Source organism: Bacillus rossius, chromosome 3 (assembly GCF_032445375.1).
Source record: "Bacillus rossius redtenbacheri isolate Brsri chromosome 3, Brsri_v3, whole genome shotgun sequence".
Taxonomy (NCBI): Eukaryota; Metazoa; Arthropoda; class Insecta; order Phasmatodea; family Bacillidae; genus Bacillus; species Bacillus rossius.
The window spans coordinates 6,576,094-6,602,109 of record NC_086332.1 but is presented as its reverse complement, the minus strand read 5'-3'; the positions used below and the strand labels follow the sequence as shown (position 1 = coordinate 6,602,109).

The 26,016-nt window shown below is 37.7% G+C and overlaps 2 protein-coding genes across 4 annotated transcripts in view; both read right to left on the bottom strand.

Annotated features, from left to right (window-relative positions):
• Positions 1–606: 606 nt before the first annotated feature.
• On the bottom strand, positions 607–12,174 carry LOC134530133 (uncharacterized). The gene is made up of 4 exons (XM_063364746.1): positions 11,873–12,174; positions 9,523–9,774; positions 8,859–9,063; positions 607–6,152 (listed from the first exon to the last, which is right to left on the bottom strand). Exons 2-4 carry the CDS (start codon positions 9,732–9,734, stop codon positions 5,886–5,888), a joined length of 684 nt encoding a protein of 227 aa, XP_063220816.1. The 5' UTR covers positions 9,735–9,774; positions 11,873–12,174; the 3' UTR covers positions 607–5,885.
• A 6,197-nt stretch (positions 12,175–18,371) lies between these two features.
• Positions 18,372–26,016, bottom strand: part of LOC134530131 (protein HID1) — a 41,482-nt gene continuing 33,837 nt past the window's right edge. For 2 of the 3 annotated variants that reach the window (XM_063364743.1, XM_063364744.1), the window contains exons 16-17: positions 21,885–22,043; positions 18,372–20,830 (exon numbers count right to left, since the gene is read on the bottom strand). In XM_063364743.1, the coding sequence (XP_063220813.1) occupies positions 20,767–20,830; positions 21,885–22,043 (223 nt within the window). In that variant the 3' untranslated portion in view covers positions 18,372–20,766. Of the gene's footprint in view, positions 20,831–21,880; positions 22,044–26,016 lie in introns of those variants that run through there. The other variant, XM_063364745.1, reaches the window with a different exon arrangement.

The window sequence follows — 26,016 nt, the reverse complement described above, 5'->3', positions numbered from 1 at the left end:
TCACCTAGTTAATACACACTGCAGATAACTACAATTTTCATCAGCCAGAAAGAATAATAAAAAATAAAATCCAAATAAAAACACCTATCAAACCGATGGACCTAATTTGTTGCGATGTTCGGTTAGCCAACATAATATGCTTGTATAATTCTAAATAAAGGAATATATGTTAATTTTTGGCATTAAAAGAATAATAAATATTACATGCATAAAATCAATACTGTAAGCAGGTTGACTACTTACACCAGTATTGTTATTTATATTGTTAAAGGTTTTTAAGAAAAGTTAGAAATGTAATATATGAGTTTATTATTATTTATTATTATTATTATTATTATTATTATTATTATTATTATTAGATTCCACAAGTTGTGACAATAATAAATACTGAATTTACTCAGTTACAACACTTTCATTTTTGCAACTGTGAGTTCAAAAGATGGCATGTCTCTTACAACTGATGGTGTCTTACATTTGCTGAATTTATTTTATTGTATGAGATATGTTTTCATAGAGTTTGGAAATTGCTCATGGCTTACAAACAAATAAAAAAACATTTCAGATGGTAACATTAGAGGGCATGATATAGTACTATGATATAGTATATTGGGTTAAGTTTTTTTTAATTGTTATAGTGAATGAATCATTATAAACACATTCTTTACAGTGCAGTTACACAGAATTGTGCTTATTGTATATGTACAAACATATAAAATGTAAACTCCTGGAAGCACCACGAAGATACAATCACATGTACACACTCAAGAATCTTGACTTCCAAAGAGCCAATACAGTAAGACTTGCAGGCTATCAAAATCACTACGGATATCACACATGTACATGGCACCAGGTTTTGCAAATAAAGCTATTACATATCAAAATGCTTCCAAATGTCTTAAAGAACTAACATTCTTAAAGTAGATCAGATCAGAGCCTTAACTTTTAACCACACAAAAGATCCTGCTATAATGTATAGTCACTTAAATAAAACTCTGTGAAACTTAACATTTTTATCTCTAGTGAGTAGAATCAAGCCAATGTTTAGATAGGTTGGTGGCAAATGGGTTTGTCTACAACTATGGAAAGAGGGCAAAATTTTAATTATTTTATTTATTTACTAGATGTCATACATGGCGTTGCACCTACCAAACATATCATAAAGAGCTCTTTTATAGTGTGATAGGAATGATGTTTTTCGAAATCTCATGACAGTAAATATCTACCGACATTTTGCTTTAATGGGTACGGGAACAGAGGATGAGGATGGTTTTCCAAAATCTCAAATAAACTGACCTTCCTTGATGTCAAGTTTGCAAAATATTGAGATCAGAGTAAAACTGTAGATTTTTATAAGAAACAAATGGAAACTCCCCCTCGGGAGCTGATTTTTGTAAAATTTGTAATCTTTCCAAAACGTGTGATGACCAAACGCACACTTACGTTGAAATATACGTTTTTCTGAACAAGTTGAAACTAACAGGAAATAACTTTTGCACAGAGTCTTCACGGAGCTAGAAAAGAATGAATTTTCGTAATCTCCCTGACTGTTGAACTTATGCTGCGTGACGTATCTCTCATTTCTACTGGGCTAGTATTTTTTGCATCAGACACCTGTTAAGAACCTAAAATACCTTTGGTGAACTTTGTGTCAGTTTGAAAAGCAAGCCGTATGCGGGACTTTGAGTAATGATTATTTAAGGTGTTGGGCTTAGCGTTACAGTTTGTTGACAAACATTTGCAATTTTTTTTTATGGTTCTGATTTGTTGGTTGATTATTTTTGAATAAGTATATTTTTGAGTTAAAATAAATTAACTTCTAAATGCAAAAGGATCCAGGATTAAAGTTGTTCTTCTTCATTATTACTGATGGTTCTTTGCAGTTCCCTCCACCACGTGGATGTTAGTTAACGTTTTGGTTGTACCCTCTGACTTAAGGGCAACAAGCATATTAATAAATGAACTATTTTAAACTTAACATGCAAAATTTTGTCAAATTAGTTTTTAACTTACTTTAATTTAATGTGAAATCAAATGAAACACACTTAACCAAGTTCCAGTCTATTCAAATATTGTATACCGCTGACTAATAGTGAGCAAAACATTTATTTGGTTCACTATTTTTAATTAGTAGACATATGAATTTGATTTAATACCACCAAGGCATTTAGGCTGAGCTCATGATTAGTTACATAATGCCAACCATACAGATATAAAGTAATTTTATCTGTCAGAACTATAAAATATATTAGACTAAATTTTTGGAACTAAAGCACCCTTGACCTTCAATAAGCACAAACCAAACGAATCTGATTAAGAATGTTCTGGTTGATTATGATTTGTAGTCCCAGTGATAAAGGGGTTGTTAAACTAACGAGACCTTATAGACTTGTCGAATGATGCAGGCGAGACAGCAAGCGGCAAAGTGGATGCGACACCAGATGTTACGAACAACGTAAAAAACTCAAATCAATCCACACTTTTTATCAAGACGTCCAGGAGATTTTTTTAATGATAAAATAACGCTATGTGATAGGAAAATACTTGGTAGAAATGTTTAAAATGAAAACACAAACCTATAACAATGTTATCTATGAGTCTGTTTATAATATGGATGTAGAAATTCTTGAGCAGAAATATAGAGTCAGAACAAGATATCTGTGTAGAATAAAACTACTTGTAAATTAGTGACTTAACAATGTAGCAGACATCATTATAGCAGGATAAATTTAAATCATAAAAAACTCGGATGAAAAATTGAAAACTTTAATGAATCACAGGCTCAAAGATTCAACAATAATAAACTATAAGCAATTCACCTTATACTCTATAAGTTATCGAAAACTAAAACAGTACAAATAATTTTATAAAAACACATTCACGTAAGTACAAAATTTCTGCAAAAATCTATCAAGTCTAAGCCATAAAAATCCTAGCATCCTAGTGCACTAGATTGAACGTTTATATTTTTTTAAGGTATGCCAGTTAACATTTTATGAAGGACTTTTACATTCATCCAACTGCACGTAAATATATATATATAGGTACATATTTGTGCAAACTGTATGCTGAAAATGTTTTTTTCTAGTATATTTCATTCATAGTTCATGGATTAAAATTTATTCATTGTTATTTTTTTAGGGACAAGATTATAAGGTTTTATTTTTAGACAATTTTATTTTTAAATCAGGGGATGCCTGCGTAACGTTTTTATTTTTATATACATATAGATATAGTCTTCCTTCATTAGAAAAAAAGTGTATTATTCAACAAATATGAAATAAAAATATTTCTTAATACTTATTCCACCAAAACAGACTCAATTTGATTGACACCTGATGCACTTATACAGTAAAATAAAAATAAATTGGAAAATCTTGTTTGTTTAAACTTGTGCAGTCATTAACGTAAAAAAGTACAAATGTAAGACATGCCAAATCAAACATTATAATATTAATTTTTTTCCTATCCATTTAGGTTAGCTTATTTGGTACAAAATTCATGATAAATCAATCACATTCAATGAATTTAGCTTGATAAAAGATTACAATTTTGTATTTTTCATTAAGTTAAGTTTAGTCAAATTGCTCATTGATTTCATGATTTTAGTTACATTTTGTTGCTAAATAACGCATTAACTTGCATTTAGGTGTAATAAGTTGTTTTGATATTCATTGAGGTGTTATTTCAGTTTAATCGCAATTCACCATATGAACTTGTCCCTAATTATGATTAGTAAACTCCCACTTAGCTGCACTTTTCAAGGGGGAGAAATGCTGCCGATACTTAATTAAAAATGATGTATAATAAATTAAGGTTATGTACTTACATAAGTTACATAGACTTATGATGCATTGAAACTCACATTGATGAAATATATTTTATGGTCATTTAAAGACTTCTTGCAAACATGTTATTTTCAATGAAACATTATTTAATTTAAATAAAGGACATCTTCTGAACAAATTATTTCATAAGGGTGTTACTTATAACTTCTTACTGCCAAATAATACATAAACATAGAGTAATGAACTTAAGCCAAGCAGCCAGCGTCGTCGGTTACAAGAAAAAGAGTGAATTTATTACTTTGTTAAGACAATAAATTACTTTGTGAGTCTCAAGTCTTGAGAACAAAAAGTTAGCACAAAAAAATATATATTCACCGTCTTGTTGTCCCTCAAAAACATAAGTACATATGTAGTAACGCATTCATATCTTGGAGCTAATTTAATGCCCACAGTTTATTTTCAGTGGATTCTAACAGGAACTGATTATTTACTGAGACATACAGTTTTTCCCCCCTAATATGTAGACTTTTTCATTACAAAAAAATACTACAGAATGGAAAAAAGGACCTTTTGTTGGAGCCAAAAGAAAGAATTGACAAGAAATCATGACTGGCTTTTAGCAAGTAGCCAGCAAAATATCTATTTCAGTGCCTCGCTGAAAAAATAAAAAACTGCCCAATTATATAAAAAAAAAATTATTTGGTTACTGGTCAACTTAAGAAAATTTTACGTAAGACATGCAAATTCGTGTCATTTTCGCATTAAAAAAAAAAAAACTCAAGAGTGACACATACGTTTAAGCAAAATGAGGTGCTCCACGTTCATTTTTAATGGCTTCTTTTTGGAAAGTTAGGAAATTTTTTTTTACAATTTTCTTTTAGTAAATGTATGTCCCAGGAATAAAATCATTTCATAAAACAGCAAACAGTATAAAACAAGTTTAAAACAAAATTTTAAATACTGAACTGCACTTAGTACACGGCAATGTCTGAACCTTCCTATTACAGATGAATACAAAGTTACCGTAGCTAAGCGATAGCATCCATTCTCACTGGCGCAGTCTGCTTTGACTACGTACAGGACACCAGATTCTCTCAATATTTGAACTGATATTGATAGCCACACTTTATTATTTCAGCAAGCAGAGGCATCACAGTGACGCTGTCGAATCCTGGCGGCCGGACACCATTTTGAATAAAACACACACATACGTGAGCACGAGACAAACAGATAAATAGCGGTACGTATGTACATCTCCTGTGGTTATCTGCGACTCAGGCAGTCTTGCCAACAGACAATCTTCACTAGTAAGTGGAAGAGAGGGGCCAGTGTTGAACAATGTAATGTACTGTGACACGTCTTCGTGTTTGGGACACTGACCTTCCTTTCTAGGTGGGCGGCAGTGTGAGAAGGGTTACCAGAGTCACATTAAACCACGTTGGCTGCGATTCGCAATCAAAATGACATTTTCAACTTGTTTTGTTTTTCATATTGTGACACACATTAAGAGTAGTTACAATACAATATTTGTATTAATTAGCATGCAAAAATAGTAGAAAATCTATCTGTGGATTATTGAGAGTTGAATGTAAATATAATTAAAACAATAAATGCAAGGTCAGATATCAATTTACTTACTAAGGGCTAAAGTTTGAGAACTTCAAAATTTTGGTTTCTTGCAAAAGCTAACTAAAAAAAAATAGAAAAAAAAAAAAGACGACATGATGGTATTTCCTTGATTCATAAGCACAAAACAAACGGAAAACGAAAGAAAAAAGTGATGGATAATTAGTATCGCGTTAAACCTGGTTTAAAAAATAAGCTGATTGAATTACTTGAAAATTGCAAAATAATAACGAGAGCTACGGAAATCGGCGCACCCACACTTCCGTGAATAATTCTATTTCCTAATAACAAATTTGGCAAGGTTTCGTAGGCCATTGTCTGAAATTTCTTGGCTTCAGGTTTTTTTTTCTTCCATCGCAAAGTCAAACTGCACCGCTGGAGCAGCTACCGAACGCTGAAGGTGGTGGCTGCAACACCGTTGCTTCCCGCTCCGGGACCCGCAGGCCGGGCCGCAGCCAGGGAGAGAAGGCGTGACTAGCTGACGGCCTTGTCGTAGGGGGGCGGGGGAGCGTCCTCGGGCTGCGCGGGCAGCAGCACGGCCACGTGGTACGGCGGCGGGGGCAGCTCCGGGGGCGGGGCGGGGGGCACAGGGGCTAGCACGGGGGCTGGCACAGGGGCGGGGACGGCCGGCGGGGGCACGGGGGCGGGCGTGGTCCGTGCCCGGCACAGCAGCGCTGTGCAGCCGGCCAGCAGCAGCGCTACCAGCAGCGCGCAGAACACCAGCACCTCCAGGCCCGCCCCCTGCGCCACAACACTAAATTTTTGTTTCTTGCAATGGCTAACTAAAAAAAATTGACGACAAAAAAAAAACCCCGTAATGATGGTGATTATTCCCTTCATTCATAAGCACAAACATACAGAAAATTGAAAGAAAAAGTGATGATGCACTCTGCAACACGCTTCCGATATGTACTACAGTATTATCTCTGAAAGATTGGTGCATTGGGAGTGCGTGACTTGATGTAAGCTTTTGGACATACACCATTGCTAAGCACATGTATGTCTGTAGAAGAAAACTACAAAAAAAAACCCAAAAGACAAAAACACAAATTAACCAAAAAATTTGCTGTTGTCAACAGGATATAAACACCACATAATATTCCATAACAGGAATATGGTCAAAAAACAAAGAAAAACAAAGAAAAATGGACTAACAGAACGAAAAAAAAAAAAAAAAAACCCCACAAATGATGACAGCACAAAAATATTGAACCAAAAAAAATTCAGCACAGCAGTTGAAACGATTCAAGAACACGACAAAATGAAAAGACGAAACAAACACAATAGTTTTCCAAAACAGAAGAGAACGAAAAAAAAAAACCCTAAATTATGACAGCACAAAAAAAAATTTTTCCTCTACAGACATACATGTGCTTAGCAATGGCGTATGTCCAAAAGCTTAAGTCAAGTCATGTACTACAGTAACAGTTTCCTTCCCTTTGAAACTTCCTTTTATCCATATCACAGCACATTAAATTTCACAGAGAAGAGTTAAACATGACACCAATCCCAAACAAAATGGTTTGAAATATCCTTTCAATATTTTTCCAGTGTCAAACAAAACATTTTATGAAAGTCTGAAAAGCTTAAAATTGCTACTGGTCCTATGTGACGGGTTCTCTCATGTGCCAAAACAAGAGTACCTACGTAAATACATTGCTCTGTTTGTGATCAAAGGTGTATTAAAAATTAAATACTAAAACTTAATTAGACAAAAAAAAGTAAGCAAAAAAACCCGAAGGAAAAAAGCAAATACAGAGAAAAAACACTTTCAAATTTAAATCATACCGCATAACCAATTCTAACAAAAATGTTTATGGTAAATTAACAAGATACAGCATACACAGGCGTGTAAACCTAGAGCAGACAACAAGATTGGTAAAATGTTACGATGTTTAAACGACATGCTGGTGTCAATGATAGCCAAAAACATTAATTTATTCATCATGAACAGTTTAAAGCTAAAATTGTAAAATTTTTAAATTTATAAATTAGTGATGCGTCAAATCCCGATTTTCTGGAATTTGAATCCTAGAGAGTAACTTGAATATACCCCTCGAATCCGAATCTAGGTGTCAAAGGTCAAAAGTACAATAATGTACAATAAATGGAAAATATTAACAATGGTATGTAAATAATCTAGTAATTGTTAAATTGATGTTTCGCAAATTAAGTTTCCAGAAACAATACATTGTAATTTTATTAATGTAATTACGTACTTGCTAAAAGTACAATATTTTAAGGAAATGGTAACCGGATATGAAGAAAATAAATTGACCTAGTAAACTTAAGATGTTATCAGTGTTGAATTTTTTAATTTACCCATACTTTATTTCCTCTAATATTTTCTTTCTATTTTTTTCTCAAACAATGAATCCTTCAAATACGAAAGATTTGACAGTATTTGAGGATTTTAGGAGTCAATTGGCCCATCCCTATTATAAATAATTTATTTATGTAAATGGCCTTACAGATATGGGATTTATTTCACGTGATGCTGATTTTGGGTTCTACAGTAATACTAAATAATATTGTTACGATCGCGCTTGGCTGCAGTGCTTGGCATCGCCGCGCTCGTTCGGCCTGTCTGCGCCCCCTTCCACCTGCATCCTCTCCCTGGTATCTCGTGTCATACTATCGCGCGACATCCTGACCGTCGCAGCGCGCACCTGCCTCAGATCGGGTTACTTAAAAGAGGCCGCACTGCGGAATAAAATGACTCAGACGCCTTTATCGGCGTTCTTAGAGCAGCCACCGCGTCCTTCGAGGACTCACGACGCGTTTCTGGGCATTTCGACGGCGAAGGTCGCGAGATATCTCGGAGACATGCCCGATTGTTCTGGATGGGAACCCAAGGGCTATTTAAGGAGGTTGGGCCGACCTTCGAGTCAGTCAGTCAGAGACTGAGTGGGAGTCCTCCCGCGGCGGAGTTTCCGGGCGATATAGTGGCGAAGTCCTTGGACGAAGGTTCCAGGGCAGGGAGTGAGTGAGTTCAGTGGAGTCGGGAGTTTCCGGGCGATAGAGTCGCGGGCGCGGCGGAGTCCCGAGTGAAGTAGCGAGCGAGTCGTCGAGTGGGATCTCGGCGAAGGGTGTGACGGCGGCGGCGGAGTGCGGCGACGGAGTCCCGCGGCGGAGACCCACGAGGGGTGCTGCGACGAGAGTTGCGCCGGAAGTGCGGCCCAGCGAGGTGTGTGAAACGAGTGACTGGGGAATTGACATTTCTTTACGTGTAATTAATTATCTGCCAATTTAGAAGATTATTTGTAAGTGACAAGTAGTAGTAATAAATAAAACTGTGTGTGATAAAAATCTTTAATTGGGCTATCCTTTACGAACCCGCAGGGAAATCGTAACAATATTAAAAACCCAAGTCTTAAATTGTCCCATCACCGTTTTGGAACGGCTGCCACTAGAGGAGCTACTGAAGTGCCCAGTGGCGAGGGTCACCTGATGGTTGAAGTAGAACTTGGCTCCGGCCACGAACACGGAGGCCAGTGCAAAGGTCGCCCACATGCCGCACTTGAGCCGCCCGACCGGGAGCAGCTGTGGGGCGCGGGGCGGAGCGTTGGCGTTGTCCTCCAGGGGCACGTCCAGGAACACACTCGAGTCCAGCTCCGAGGCACGGGCGCCCGGCGCTGCTGGCCCCGCCAGGCTGCCGGGGACAAACACAGGTCAGCAGCGTTTCTCAGCCGAGGGGCACGGACAAACACAGAGGGTAACTACAGCAAAAGGTTAACTTACCTTCGTTCAGTAATATTAAAAATAATGTAAAACCATTAAAATACATACAGACATTTAAAATATGATTTTATAACTTAATAATACATATACTTAATACATATTATTACACAATGTGGCCATTGCAGAATGATAAAAAGTACACGATATAATAATCTAATAAAGTAACCCCTTGTAGTATTTTTGATGCCTCCTTTGGAAAATAATACACTGTTAAATCCTGATGCAGAAAAAAATTTCTTCTCATTTTGTTCCGATCAGTAGCTAATTTCAAAATTCATCCAAAGTTGTTATTATAGTTAGAAAAAACAATAAAATTTTTTTTAAAGTATAATTTGCCGCAGTCTTCATGCGCTCAGCTCTAGCGTCGTACCCGGCGGAGGCGTGCAGCTGCCGCGCCGCCCGGCGCCCGTGCTGGCCCCCGCCCGTGCACTCGATGGGCTGGAAGCGGTGCACCGGGGTCACCATGGGCTTGCCGCGCGGGCGCCTGCTGCGCCGGCGGTGCTGGGCGCACAGAGGCGCCGGCACGCGGTGCCGCCCGCTGAAACCACACGCCTGGCTGCGCTTGTCGATCCAGAAATGCATGGGGAGTTCCCTCGCTCGCAAGCCGGTCGCCGTTACAAACCTGCCACAGACCATCCGCTTGTTCAAACAACGTGTCAGGGCTTGCAGCCTCGACTGCAAAAATACAAATAAACATTTACCCTTGGTGAAAAACCTATAGGTAACAATCTAAGTAAAATGTGACAAATTTTTTGCAAATGATTTTATATTTGAAGTAAAGTAATGTGAATGTTTTCAAGTAAGTGTATTTTAAGCTGGAGTCACAACGCCACGACAGACACGACACACTCAGCAGCCAGTGAAATACGAGGGCCATAGTGACGTCCACAAGACACAATACGCACCCTCAGAAATACGATTCCATTATTTCTAATTTCGTCGTGTTGTGCCACATGACAGAAAGCAAAAATGAAACAAAAAACTAAAATTCAAATGTTTATTACAATTATTTTTTTTTTTTTTTTGCATAGCTAACATATGAATTATTTTGTCCCTTATAAATGTTTATATAGCTTTCTTCCTAGTATTTAAAATAAACTAAAATCTTACTTTGTGCAATAGATGATTAAATGTTGGCACTTCAGCTATCAACAGGAAAAAAAAAAAATTAAAAAAAGGGTTTAAGTGAACTGTTATTGGCACATTACACTCTGCATTTTATATTTATGTGTGGCATGATTTGCCAACAGCCATATTACAGTTCGTGTTAATATTGTTATGGTATTGTGACCCTAAGCTATTAACTCTGTTTTTGTTGGAACAACGTACAACGGATTTGTCGTATCGTGTTGGTTGTGGCATTGTGACTCCAGCATTAAATTCAGAGCAAAGTACAATTGCTTTGTAGACAAACAGCGGTAAATATGTAGATGGGCGGTATTTGCAAAAAAAAAAATTTAAAAATCCGAAAATACTTTTATTCTATGCTCTTTAACTTCCTCTTTTCATTAAAGGCGGCGGAGGTAAGAAATTCCAAATACTTTAGGAGATATAGAATTTTTAAAATTCATCATATGTAGTTGAGCGGTATTTGCGAAAAAAAATGTTAAAAATCTGAAAATACCTATAGTAGATGCTCTTCAACTTCCTCTTTTCATTAAAAGCGGCGGAGATAAGAAATTCCAAATACATTAGGAGATATCGAATTTTTAAATTACATCACAATTATACCAGTACATTCAAGTGGCATTCCAAATTGTTTCTTGTTTACGAGTATCTATTTTTTTTTATTGGATAATGATGTCATGTGATTGATCCTGATAGGCCAGAATTCAAATGAACCAATACGTGATTATTTAGTTCATTTATTGTTTTAAAACTGTGTTTAATTACCGCCTCCAACTTAGGCGAGTTTTTATCATTTCTAATTTTAAAGTCTTATTTTTTATTGTTGCGCAAGTAATAAGTAACAAAAAAATTGTACGTGAGTTGTTACTGTTCATCCTTTGTCCCGGTTTGTTAGGTCAGGTCAGTTCAGTTACATTATAAATACTTTAAAACTAAAGAACCATTGAAATAATTTCATATTATTTTTAATGTACACTTAGTTTCAAAGTATTTATAATGTAACTGACCTGACCTAATCGACCATTTTCATTAATTAGGCATTCACAAAAACATGGCAAAATAAAAAAGTGGCGAAGGTCGAATGATAAACACAGGTCTTCTATGCAAAATAAGAACGGCGATATCTCCTAAAGTATTTGGAATTTCTTATCTCCGCCGCTTTTAATGAAAAGAGGAAGTTGAAGAGCATCTAATAAAGGTATTTTCGGATTTTTAACATTTTTTTTTCGCAAATACCGCTCAACTACATATTTACCCAAACAGCTGTCACTTGCACATTGTGAGAGGGTTAAGGAGAAGGCTTTGCTACAGTGAACTGAAATATTTGCACCCAAAATAACAGCACTGTTGGAATTAAATTTCCATGTTCCACACTTCAGTATTGCTTCAGGACCGTCAAAATAACAGCATCTGTTGTCAAAACAAAAAGTGCCACAATATTTATAGAATATAGGGTGTTATCTAAAATACACATCAAAACACTGTCTTCATATCTCATGACAACAAGAGAAGGCAGAAATGCCAATGAACATAGGTCCATTAATGCTTATTTACACAAATCCACATCTATTAGTCATGATTTAGGGACTCACCAACTAACAATATGTTTCAACCCATGATTCTACTATTATATGTTAATCATTGATGAGCGTTGCAGTACACTTATCACATTATAAATGTTGAAAATAATATTTTTTATGAATGTAATTTCCCACAAAACAATTTTGAGCGGTCCGTATACTAATATATATTTTTAAGTTATCACTTTCGAGACATAAATTTATATATATTTTTAATCTTTAAGGTAGAATTAAAACAGAAAACATTTTCTGATAATGAGAAAAAAGATACTTTTTTTTTTAAATACCGATTCCCTATGTTTATGCGCAGACGCTTAAGGCCATAGACTAACGATAAAATAGATTACACACGAAAGCGTACAGTGAATATAGGCACAGAACATTAGCAAGGTAACAGGGTCAGAAATTATTGTGACTACAGACTTATGTCACGCTGTCTACTTAACCATTCATTGGTGTAAACGTAAGCTGCAAATGTTTTCAATTAAATGCAACCACAGCAACACAACTCAATCTGTATTTTAAAACAGCTGTAAAACTCATTATTTATTTGACTTTTGCATTTCGTTGCCAGAATATATTATTACAAATAATCGTGCCACTACCCTTAGACCTAAAAGAGAGGGATCGAAATAAGGTGACAACAACGGTCAGGAGCCCCTCCGGCCAATCAGATCGTTGTTGCCCATTGTCGCCCTTTTTGCCCCTGTAGGCACCACAAATAAGTGCAGTGTAGCATGTGCTATGCGACGAACGGTTCACGGTGCCATGATATCGATAGCCATAAACGCAGCTATCGACCCATGGTTATATATCACTCCAAAAAACTTTTAATGTCAAAAACTATCTATAAATTATTTATGTATCTATTTTTAAAGCACTTTCATATGTCTTCTACTATTTAACTGTAAATCAATATGTGACTAAGTCTTCGACAATAGCCTGTCTTGTTTCCCGGTCTCCACGCACTTTATGCATGCGAACCCAGCACTGCGGTGGAGTGCCTCTCGGTGTCACATCAATAGGATCCAGCTCCTCGCCGGGGTAGGACGTGTGTGATCACCTCAGAACCATTGCCATCTTGCCAGCTTTGAATAAGTTTTCCATAGTTATTATTTACTGAATCCGTTTTCATCTGCTCCATGGTGGGTTCTTCTTGGCCAAGACCCAAACAGCTGGTCGCTTAATTCATACGTTAGCCCTCCACTGAGAGGCTTTTTATTCTTTTCTAAAATTTAACCACATGTTTTAATTGTTCTGACCACGAGTGTGGTCCAGACTTCAGCTCACAGAATTTTTGCCAATGTGCTTTTTCAGCATCGGGGCCGCCTGCAGGTTAAAAACGTAAACATATTTACAGACGATTAATTCACCTTCACCTAGAACAGTGCAGGAAGACATTACAGCATCCTCGAGGTGGACCACTTGTAGCGGCCCTCTGCCCAGGTTTTACACCAGATGGTGCCTTTCCAATTTGTGTAATCCATGTTAATTGCATCTTTATTCAAGTAACGAACCACAGGGTCAGCAATCCCACATTATCCTGGCCGCATGGGTTTAAAGCTATCAGGTATTAATTTTCCGACACCTTCCGTAACTAATGTAATGGTATCATGTAGGGCCTTGTAATTTTTGCCATCATTCATAGGTACCATGTATGTTAGGGGTACTTGCCTAGGTACTCCACACATCCGACGATGCTCTCTAACCTGTTTTAGTGTAACTTAAAATAAAATTTTGTAAGAACTGTTGTCACTGACACCTGGTGGGACAACAGACAGTGACAGCCCCCACATCTTACAAGGAGCAGTCTTATCTATCCGCAGAGGCACGAACATTATAAATGAAATTGATTAAAAACATTCTCAACTCCGCAAATATCTGTACCGCTGCCCATATTTTATGTAATGCTACTAAAAATTTTATTATGCCTTTTCCCATTAATGTACATATTTTTCACAGAAAATAAAAATGAAGTGGACCAGCAGAGTTGCCTGACCCTGGAGCCGCCCCTGCTAGCTTGGGCGTACCCACGGGCCCGCAACACAAGTGTTCAAGCTATGCTGCATAGCCTTGTTTTCCCGCGCAGGTGACATCGCTCGGTGAGCCACACAGGCCGAACGGTCCATGACTCACCTTATTGTGGGAGGTAGCCCTTCCTGAGAGAGTTGGCACCGGGCAACGCTACCAAGAGATGTCCGCCACGTCTCCGCACTTCGCTGGAGACAGGCCAGCACCAACTGTGAAGTTCTATGATTGGCTCAGGTGAGGGGCTCCATGGTGCACAACTGCATCCAGTCCCAGTGCACAGGAGTGTACGCAGAATTCCACTCCAGGGTGGGGGCAGAAGAAACCTTTTACCTGATGTTTCTTTCAAATTCTTGCCTTTCGTTGGTAGGAATAGATTTTTTTTTTTTGTTTTATGAAAGGAGGGGGGGGGGGGGAGGGCGTACTTCCCACCTATCCTACCCTCTGTGTACATCCCTGCTGATGCAAAGAAGAAAGGGTAATGGACGTCACAGAGTAGTCTTAGCGTGAAAACGTGTAGTGATCTATGGGTTGCAATGGACCGTATTTTGAACCTAAATCGCATCATGTCAAAAATTTTAGACAAATATTGGTAAAAGTGATGTTATCTTATCATTATTGCTACACAAAACAATTTTACATAAATACAAAAATAACCTATCACATGTCGTTTGGGTGATAACTGAACCATCAGTGTTTACATTGTCATGTTATACAAATGCATGATTGCAACATTTTTTTTTTAAACATGTCAGGAACTTGTGTGCTGTATCTGAGGGTGTCCTTGTTGGACCATGACCCTACCGTAACTGTCTCAAAGTCTTTGATCGCCAACTTGTCAAACTTTGGAAGCAAGGGTTGTGAGTTCCAATCCCAATCCAACAGCATGAATTTGATTTACAAAATTCAGCAGCTAATTGAATCCAAAAGATGCTCAACTCTGTTCGTTACAAAAATTGCCCATATGATCAGGTGGTGGTAAAAAACTTTTTGCCCACTGTTTGCTTTCAAATTATTAACTATTTCCTTTTGTTGGTATGAATAGTAATAGTAAATTTTGATAGATTTTTAAATATTTTGTGGGAGGGAGGATATATACCCTCATACCCCCACCCCTTTGCATGTGACATTTTAAGCTTGCATGAAACAGTTAGTAGATATTAGGTGACAAACTTTGGGCCGCAACTTAAAACGCAAGAATTCTATGAAGATTAATTATGTAGTATATCCCTCAAATAATTGTTATAAAGAATTAAACATCATTGTGTGTGGGTCATCACTGCACATTACCACTTGACATAAAAATAAAACCCTTACCTTTTAATTTTTCAAATACTAGAGGCTGTTGGCACATCGTGACATCGAACTTCAAGTTTCGTTTCCCATCTTATGCTCACTGCACTTCAGCACACAGTTCCCTCCTTGTGTCTCATGCTAACTGATGTCCTTCCATGTTAACACATCGGGACGACAGAATTGTATCCCCTTGGAAAGGGTACCTATCAGACTTATGGTGGCTGTAGTGTAGCTGGGTAGAAACTGGAAAGGTACCCTTTCCGATTTCTTAAAATGTTTCGGTTTTAATGCAAATATTGACGCCGCCGTTATGTGTCCTCAACACCTGATCAGTGCCGTGCCACGAACACGCCTGTGCGTGCAACGTAGTGCAGTGCCCCGAACGGCCTCCTACGTGTGCAAAGTGCCCGGCCGGGTTTGGCACTGCGCAACTAAGTAGTCTGTGTACATGCATTTGATAAAACAATCAAAAACTAAAACTTTTCAAATAGCCAATAATTATTGTTAATTAACTAATCATTTTGTAAACCAATATTGTTCACAAAACTGGCCGGAATCATCTTCCCGCGCTCCGCAGTTTCCCGCTGATTTTTCCCCCTCCCTGGCCCGGTGGCCAGGGAGAACAGGCAGTAGCGATCTAGCTCTCACCTGGGCCGGCAGCCCCGCACACGGGGAGCATTCATCTTTCGCGCCATCTCCACGTTAACTGCAATAGGTAACTATCTTCAAATCTTTATCAACAGCTCCCCGGTCGGCCCTAACCGGCCGTACAATATTTCGTGCGGTCTTTCGTTAAAATGTGTGACTCGCCACCGAGTCTTTCCAGTGCTACGTAAGTGTAATTCTTTAGACGGCCCGTCGTGGCGCCTGCGCCTCACGCTATTAAAAAACCCTTCGGGGTACTAGTTCATAGCCCACGCGGGGCGGCACAGTGCCGAACGCGAAATAGTGTTTAATAACGATTCATCACCTGGGATGTGCAATGGTCGCGGTCGAGATATCCCGCCGGATTCCGCCGCGCCCGTCCCCAGAATAACGTGGCCCTCGCCACCACGCGGATTAGCCGCCTTTGTGTGACCACCTGAGTGGGACACGTGAACTTTACCCCGAACTCGGGACTAGCCCTTAGTGACTCTAGTGTAATATTTCTTTGTTAAGTGAACTTGTATAACCAGACGTTAGTGTACCCCGTGTTACGTCCCGCACAATCATCCACGTGTGCAGAAACGGGCTTGCCGCTCTCCTGAGCATTCGTCTCGTAACTCGCCGTGTTACCTACCCCTCTTAAAGTACTAGCCGCCGGGCTACCGAGCGACCGTAAAGAGTACCACCAATTGAGGGTGGTGTAGGCTGAGTGGAGGTCGAAGATGATGCGGCCAGTCGCGTGAGAGTGCCATATGTGACGTAGAGAAGTGTAACGTGTGCGACGTAATAAATCTGTTAAACGTACGTGTGTGTTTTCTCTAATACGGCGTCGTGGGAGGCCATAACAGCCCGGGGAGCCCTTTGCCGACGCGTCCCTGCCTGCAGCCACGAAGCCAGGAACCCTGCCCTTGAGATCAAAATTCTTTAAACCTTTTTAATTCACGTAATTTCAAAACAGGCAGCGGGGACGGCGTCAATATGCACTGGAAAGGTATCCCCTTGGCAAGGGTACCTTACAGGATTTTCTGTACAATGACACAGCAGAAAATAAACTGGAAAGGTACCCTTTCCGATTTCTTAAAATGCATATTATTTTCTGCTTTAAAATCGTGAAAGTTATCTCCTCTAACCTAATCTAACCTGAACTAACCTAAACTAACCTAACCTAAACTAACCTAAACTAAACTAAACTAACCTAACCATTCCGAGCACAAACATGTCGCAAACTGGAAAGGTTACCTTTCCAAGGGGATAACTTTCAGGATTTTAAAGCAGAAAATAATATGCATTTTAAGAAATCGGAAAGGGTACCTTTCCAGTTTATTTTCTGCTGTGTCATTGCACAGACAATCCTGAAAGGTACCCTTTCCGAGGGGATACCTTTCCAGTGCATATTTGCATTAAAACCGAAACATTTTCAGAAATCGGAAAGGGTACCTTTCCAGTTCCTACCCAGCTACACTACCGCCACCATAAGTCTGAAAGGTACCCTTTCCAAGGGGATACAATTCAGCCCCCCCAACACATCCATATCCATGTACTTTGTCTACTGCTCAATATCAACTGCTATGCCATTCCCTTCAAACCAGGCAGTGCAGACATCACATTATATTCAATGTTAGCCATTATTTTACAAATCTCGAGTAGCCCTAACGGTCAGAAGCAGAACTGAAGATAAAGATAGGAGTGTCAATATACCTGGGCCATCAGTCTACACCAAGAATGACAAAGAGACTTTCGATACAACACATCACAACGTTGCTGGGCAAGAGTTTGTGCCATTTTGAAGAAACTCGCATTTAGGGCTCAGACAGAAAGTTATTATATAGAGAACAGGTTTCCTCCATAGTTGTAAGCCTCCATAAATTCTTTGAAGGAAATGAAAACCGTGCTGAGCAAATGATACAAAATAATAGGTGGTGTTCCAATGCAGGGTTGTTATTTGCCACTCAAAAGTCCACAATTGCAATATGTTTGTAAACATAAGTGGATCCGTGGAATACTTGACGGGCTGATGCCTTTGAGATTGAAAGTGACACTAAAAAAATTTTTTCCCCCAATTTTCTATGAAAAAAGTGTGTGTGTGTGTGTGTGTGTGTGTGTGTGTGAGTGTGTGAGTGTGAGTGTGAGTGAGTGTGAGTGTGAGTGTGTGTGTGTGTGTGTGAGAGTGTGTGTGTGTGAGAGTGTGTGAGAGAGTGTGTGTGTGTGAGAGAGAGAGAGAGAGAGAGAGAGATATGAGAGAGAAGAAAAAAAAATGTTTTAAACAAAGGCCCTCCCCTCATTAGCTTCTGAATACACATTGTTCGAAGAAATACAAATACCAACAATATGGAGGACAATACATGAACTCAACTTGTTTAACACAACCATCTTAAAGAACATTACTATGTTTCTAATAAACGTAACATATGACATCAAGAAATGGAAAGAAAAACTGACCGCAGGTGAAGGTGCTAGAATCAGGCTCCTGAAATGCCCACAGAGGTATGTATTAAGTCAAGACATAAAATTACGGTCCAGGACCATAAAGAAAACGCTAGAATTATATTGCAATGAAAAAGTTTATCAGTTGCTAAAAATAATTTTTGACACAAATCTCTACCTTCAACTAATAATTCTTGATTCTCACACATAGAATCAGGCTTTCAACTACAAGAATTTACATACTAAACATGTACTATCAGTACATTAGTAACAACATTTTGTTGAACATCACTTTACTATGTAAATTATACATTAACAACATTGTTACTTCCATAAAAATATATGAATCAGATCACTCACAACATAAAATAAATAAAATACAATATGAATATATAAATTGTTATAAATAGGTTGAAAACATGTGTGATCATTAAATAAACAATTTATAATAAATTATCTCTAAATATATACACGGTAATGGTCGACAATATTGTGGCATGTAAGAATATTCCACGTTAGCAAAGCAATACACAAATGTATTAGAAATCAAAACAGGTAAAATTTTTCAATTTAAATAATGAGCAAACAAATGCAAAAACCCATGAATCACTTATATTTGAAATTTATATTGCACACTTTGATCTACAAAGACTAATGATTTTGTTTAACACATGAATTTGAAACACAATGAACAAGAAATAACGAAGTTAATATATTTCACATGTGCACAAACAAATTTGTAAATATGTACCAGACATTAAACTGATCTCAGCAAGCACCACTGTTGAAAAATCTTTCATATACACTAAGTTCCTACCCATGTACTGCTATATTTATGATCTTAAGTACATCATCATCAAGTAAAAATATAGCATCAAGTAATATGTACAGGTACATATAATTTTGATCCCAGAATGTAATTGCTGGGATGATGTGAAAAATATTTATGGTTATTAATCAGGAAACTTCTTTAGATGGTTTTACTTAAATTGAAAGCAGACACGGACACCTATTATTAACTAGCCTCTCATTTTCAAACTTTCTTACGAGCAGGGCAACCGTTTAAAGAAATGCCACCCATCTCTGTTCACAAAACACCCTCAGTCTTCCAGCCAACCAGAAATGTGGCTAACCTCCCTTACAACCAGGTGCCTCTGGAAGGATAGCTGAAAGAGGAGTAACCCCACTTCGTAACACAAGTGTAAAAAACATCCACTTAACACCGAGTTCATTTTCCCAAAGAAAATCTTACCTGCCATCTAATCCTAACAGGACTAATTATTTTTACTGTCCAATAGAGCCTGTGTATTTGATAACAAATAGTTTATTTTTGTTCAATGGACTGGCGAAATGAATAACTGACAGGTATTTGTTTATCAAGTTCTACCGGTTCAATGGATAGACATTTAGACAACCTTACTGTAATAATAAATAAGGATACTATTATGCCCAAATGTTTTTGCTTGACCAAGACTTGTTTTTATTGTTTACAATAAAATGAGAAGTTATAGAGGGTCGGGGTGTGCCGGTCAATCTGACAAGTACTCCAGATGTGCGGGCACTGTGAATACTGAAAAAAATAACAATACATGAAACATGATCATGAGTTGGCTAATATGGTGAAATGATTAATGATTAGACATTGGACTGGAGTCTCTGAGGATCTTGATCGGCAATTCCTGCGCCAATATTCCTGATCTGCGTCGTGTTGCCACCTAAATTTTATTGATAACACTCAGAAATTTTTCTAAACTTCACCCTACACAGATGCACAGTTGATGATGATGATGATGATGATGATGATTTAAAAAAAAAAAGTATGACCTAAATGTCAAAATACATGAAATTAATGTATGATCTGGAAAGCACAAAGGTTACTAATTACTATAAACGTTTCACATTTGTAAAACACATGTGTATGTGCTTCAGATTCTCTGGATGCAGCACTCGTGATATTATTAAAGAGTATATATAACTTTAGAGTTACAGAATGTTTAGTTTAATAACAATTGGATTTTTGTGCATACCTTCAATAATGCTGGTACCAGTGACTGACCAATGGAGCTCTTAAAACATATGTACTTAAAACAGACTTTATGTATTCATCTTTTTGACTAGATTTTCAAGCAGAATCATGCTATTTCAACTTACCTATAATAAAAAAACTTGCAAACAATCAAATTTACTTATTTTTACTGAATCATCACCAATCATTTGGAGTTAATTTTTGACATATATTTTAGCCACAAATGTCTTAATTGTATGTATTTGTCAACTTAGTGTACAATTGATCTGCTTGTGGCAATCCAACCTTACTATTTAAGACTACCTGTAATATGCATAGATAAAAATAAAAATTTTTCCATAGTTCACATTCCAAGGCTAGTTACAAAGAAAACACATGAACGTAACACAAAGTGCGTGCGGAGAAAGTAAGAGAACGCACAGCACTACACTGATAAGATAGCAGCCTGCAGTCACAGGTAACTTGCTCGTAGCTCTGGCTCGGCACCTCACACCCTCTGGATCTCAAACAGTTTGACGTCCGTGTCGTACCAGATAGGAGGGTCTACGTTCCTGTAACACCGAGTGTTAACATTCCTTTACAGTACTTACACAGGGGCAAACGATGGTTTGCAGAGTTGGAGAAACAACATTTTAGGTACCTAAAGATTTTTACACCAGTAAATATCATTTGAGTTTTAAGATACATAACTTTATTTTTTGTTTAACTGTTATCCTTTACAATTTAAATTGACAATAAATATGAATGTGCAAAAGTGTAATTTTTATGATCAGTAATGAACTACTTATATATATGAACATACAACTCTAAAATCAGCATTAAACAACGCTACAATCAGAAATTTTGAAATAACCAAATAATCCCATCATTAATCTTTTCATTAATGCACAGTATGAAAGGCCCAGAAAATAAATTTAATTTGGTTCCATACACATAAGGCATTCGTGAGAGCTGTAAAATCTTACTTTAAAAAGTCTTATGAAATCTCAGATTTTAAATTTAGCAATTTTAATTTTTAAACAAATGTAACATTTCAGGAGTTGATACAACACTTGAAATTGTAGAATTTTCTTCTTTGCATGTCTTACTACCAAGATAAGTGACCCACAGGTAACTTTTCATGACTGCACAGCCACTGATCGTCATATTAGAATAACTTTTTGGATGGTGTCGTGAGTTATATATATATAAAGAAAAGGAATCAAGGTTTTCGGTTGAATGGCCGCCATGTTGTGACCACACATGTTATTTTCAACGTGAGTTTGATTACTTAAATACAAGTTATTCATACTAGTTTTATGTTACGCATTTTCTGAAAGATATTTTAATGTGGGTTTTGAACACGTGAAGGTCCTAAGGTGGGCCATACCAAATGCCGCATACCGGAAGCTAAGATGTTTACAGGTCAAAAATAGTTTTGAATGACGGAAAGCATCGAATCAGGGTTCTATAGCACATACCTTTTAAATAACTCTTCCCTGAACGTAATCTCTGCGTCCTAAGGGCGTCGCCAGGGCCCCCCCCCCAGACCATCGGCCGGCGACGTCCTTGGTGCGTCGCTACGGGGAGAACGCAACGTGCTGCAGTGCTGGCTGGAGGACTCACCTGAGATAGATCACGCCCCACATGTAGGTGCGGAACCACGTGGTGGTGCCCGAGTTGGCCTGGTACTTCCTGATGAGGATGGGGTGGGGCACGGGCAGCAGGCCCACCAGCGTGCCGTGCTGCAGGAACTTGAGGATCTCGCTCTCGTCCGTCAGGCCCCTGCGCCCAGCACACGCATACCGTCGCGACACTTCCAGCCGGGCACCAACACCCCTTCCTCAACTTCCCGAAGGAAATCCATCAGCCAGAAAAATCTCCCATATTCTGCTGGGATTTGAATCCACAACCTTTGACCTACTAGTATAGTATCATGACGACAGGCTCAAATACGGAGAAATGTGAGGCAGTGGTCTGACAGTGAACTTGAAACTGCAATCTAGGAGAACGCTGGCCAGTTTGATTTTGGTTTTCTATTACTTTACATAATCATTTCACGCAAATCTTTGGGGGATCTCTATAGACCATAGCTGATTCCTCCCCCGACATCAGTTAATTGTGTGTTACAGTCTGTTATGACTTTATTAGTCACCGATGAGACACAACCGTAAACATGGACATATACTGTTAGATTTTTGTTCCCTTTGTCACATTTCCAGGAAGACAGCACAACTTAGCACACGTCAGTCGTTTCATAACTCTTCAAAAAGTTGGTTATTTCCACTGTTATACTTGCCTCAACTCTCCCCATGTGACTGTGTGCACAGTGAGATGGGGAGGAATATCAAGGAAGAGATTCTGCTATTCGCAGCCTAGACGGTGGTTGTTACTTTTTGAAACATGAAGGGCTGAGTTGAAAAGAGCCAGGCAGGTGGGGACGGTCAACCACGAAATCGTTATTTCACTGATGGAATTTAAATTCTTGCCGTCAACAATATCATTGGAGACAGAAACACAACAAAAAAAGTAATAAAAAATAACCATGTTTCAAAAATTATTCGAACATGTTTCTGTAATGTCACAATAACAATAAGTGTTTGATAAAGGTGACATTTACAATACTTGAAATGTATCTGAAACATTTTATGGTAGGTATTTGGTTTCACGTCTTGTCGAGAACTAGGCGATTGGATTTGGTCACATAAATTATGAGTTCCCAGTGATGGCCAAATTCTCTCATTTTGAGAACCATATATCATTGTTTTCAAACTAATCCGAGGTCCAGACACATATGAATTAGTATTGCATTTATATAGGCCTATATGAGTATACATAATATGTTCTGCACAGTGAAGAATAATAATAATAATAATAATAATAATAATAATAATAATAATAATAATAAAAAGTATGTTGCATGCGTAAATAAAGGAAAAAAAATTGTTTTAAAAATCAGGGACACTACGGTTGGTATCGGTTACAGTAAAAACTACCCCAGTCTTTATAACTGGAGCGAATTTGGGAAAGCCTTTAAAACTGGTATCAGTTCCAGTAGGAACTAACCCAGTCTTTATAACTGGAGCAAATTTGGGAAAGCCATTAAAACTGGTTTCAGTTCCAGTAGGAACTAACCCAGTCTTTATAACTGGAGCGAATTTGGGAAAGCCATTAAAACTGGTTTCAGTTCCTGTAGGAACTAACCCAGTCTTTATAATAGAGTCTTACGAGTATAGGCTTTTTAGGTCGAGTCGAGTTCGAGCGAGTATTCAAGAAATGTTTCGAGTTCGAGTTAAATTCGAGTCGAGTAGTAAAATCCATAAATATCCATTATTTATATATAACTGTCATGTTTAAAGACCAGCAAATATCAAGGCCCTATACAAATCTCGGGTGTGAGGATTCTCATTGCAGCAAATATTTTCATGGTCTTTAATTTTTAATAATTTTGTTTCTTTTGAAAATGCAGAGTATTATTAAAATTTACTTGTTAATCAAAATAAAAGTATAAAGGTATGTTTTAATCACCGACACAGAGCAAAATTTTATTCAAAACCATAGCATAAGTGCAAAAGTATTTGTCAACATTCTTACCAGTCACCTAGCTGCAGGGTATATTAAGGATTTCCACTATTCCAGGAAATTTTTGTAGCCATACAATAAATATAAACTTTTTTTTAGAATAGTTATACTGTATATATTTTAATATGCATCCCTAAGCCTGAACATAACTCAATATTTAAAAAAAAAAGACAGCAAAATTTTACTATAGGAATGATCATAATCAACATTTTTGTAAAAGTCTTTCATGGAGAAACACGAACTGTTCAATGTGCTCTGGAGCAAGGTTTTCTCGGCGTGTGGATACAGTAGAATCTCGTTATAAAGTACATCAATAAAACCTCAACTTTTATACTTAGTAATGAAAGTACTTTATTCTGAATGTTACCTTTAAAACATAGTATTTTTGGATTTTTAAAAATAAAGTAGTAGGGGATCAAATGTTACATTAGCTTGGAAGCAAATATTTGTAAAACAACAAGAATTTAAAAAAAATTACTGAACTTAATACAGTAGCCTAAATTCTAAGCCTACATATACAAAATTTATATCTGTCAAACACAAAATGACAAATGGGTTGAACTATTTTGCAGATATGTACATTTATTGGGATAGAATTCCCTTGACATCTTCTAGACGAAGCCTCTTACGACCATCAGATAAAGATGACTGTTCATACAGTTTAATATTTTTTTCGCGATCTTTTATTATTGTTGACAGTAGTGGGCACCAAACCACACGACCGTGCCACATCTGCATTTTTCCTGCCTTTGTCAACTTCTTTTAAAATTTCCACTTTTTCCTTTAAAGTAAACTGCTTGCATTTCTTTGTACCTTTTTAGCCATCCATCCTGATTAAAATATTCAATCAACAATATAGTTTGCCTCGTGCCACGTCAAACGTAAACAAACCTCTCATCCATAGATAAACATAGCGCCGCACTAGTAGCGCGCGTCGCGAGCATGGCTGTGCCAGGCGACATTTCGACCTTCATGGCAAAACAATTAAAGCGTGTCGGCCATGTTGTGACACCTAACAGTTCGAAAATTAACCTGCATAAATTAACATTATTGGATTTTCTATTTTGTATATAAGTTAAAATATAATTTTTATTTAACGTTTGTATCTGCGGTAATTGAAACTTTTAAAACGTGCTCTATAAATAACCAAAAGATGGCGCAGCTAAAAATATGTCTTGAAGAGGGGCGAGAGAGCAATCAATTGTTTAGATCGTCTCGTGCACTAAAGTGTGTAATTCATGGAGGACGACGAATGGCACGTTATACTGTGTTTGTTTACGTTTTATACTGTTAACGATTCTTGAAAGTGATAAAAATAAATCATAATGTACATTTATATTAAAGAACCCCTGCGCAAACAAAGTAACTATTATGTAAAATTTTCCTGATAACTGGAAAAGAATGGTCGTTGTATTGAAAGGTAGGATACGGTTTTAATGTTAAAGTGAAATACACTAGAGTCCCGTTATAGCGAGGTGTCACGGTTCCGGGTTTGATCCTCGCTATAACCGTGTCCTCGCTATAACCGAATTGGACAAATTTTGGCCCCCAAAAAATAAAAATTAACCGAAAATAGCATAAAAATTGTGTTTAAACATGTATAATTGGGAAATAACAGGTTATATTAACGAAATCTTAATTTCTGTGAGCAGATGTGTGAATTCTCTTTAAAACGATACCCCATAAGTACGGATGCGATCACCGATTGCGTCAAAATAACCAGAATACCCTACCACGCCACGTAAGTATAGCATCTCAGCCCGCGGCCGACGCAGCATTGTCCTGCTATCTATTGTCGACGCGGGCTGTCTGCTGGCGGCCATGTTGGTTCGGGAACAGGTGGTGCTAGTGTAGCGCGACGATTTAATTCCTTACAAAAAAGCAGGAGTGCGGCTGCGGCAACGCACGTACGCCTCAAACTAAATAGTCGCTGGAAAACTATACCTTTTTCATTTAAAGAAACCTGTCAACTTTTTTAGAAAATAAATTTGGGATTAAACTCAAACCATCACCACCCCTTTCTCGGACAGATACCCCAACAACTGACCGAAACAAAAGTTACAAGAAAACTGCCCTAGCGATTTGGAAATAAATACGGTAGTGCCTATTAGAGGTGTAAAAGTAACGAAAAAATGCGTACCCATATGTATTTGTTACTATAACAATTAGTACTCGT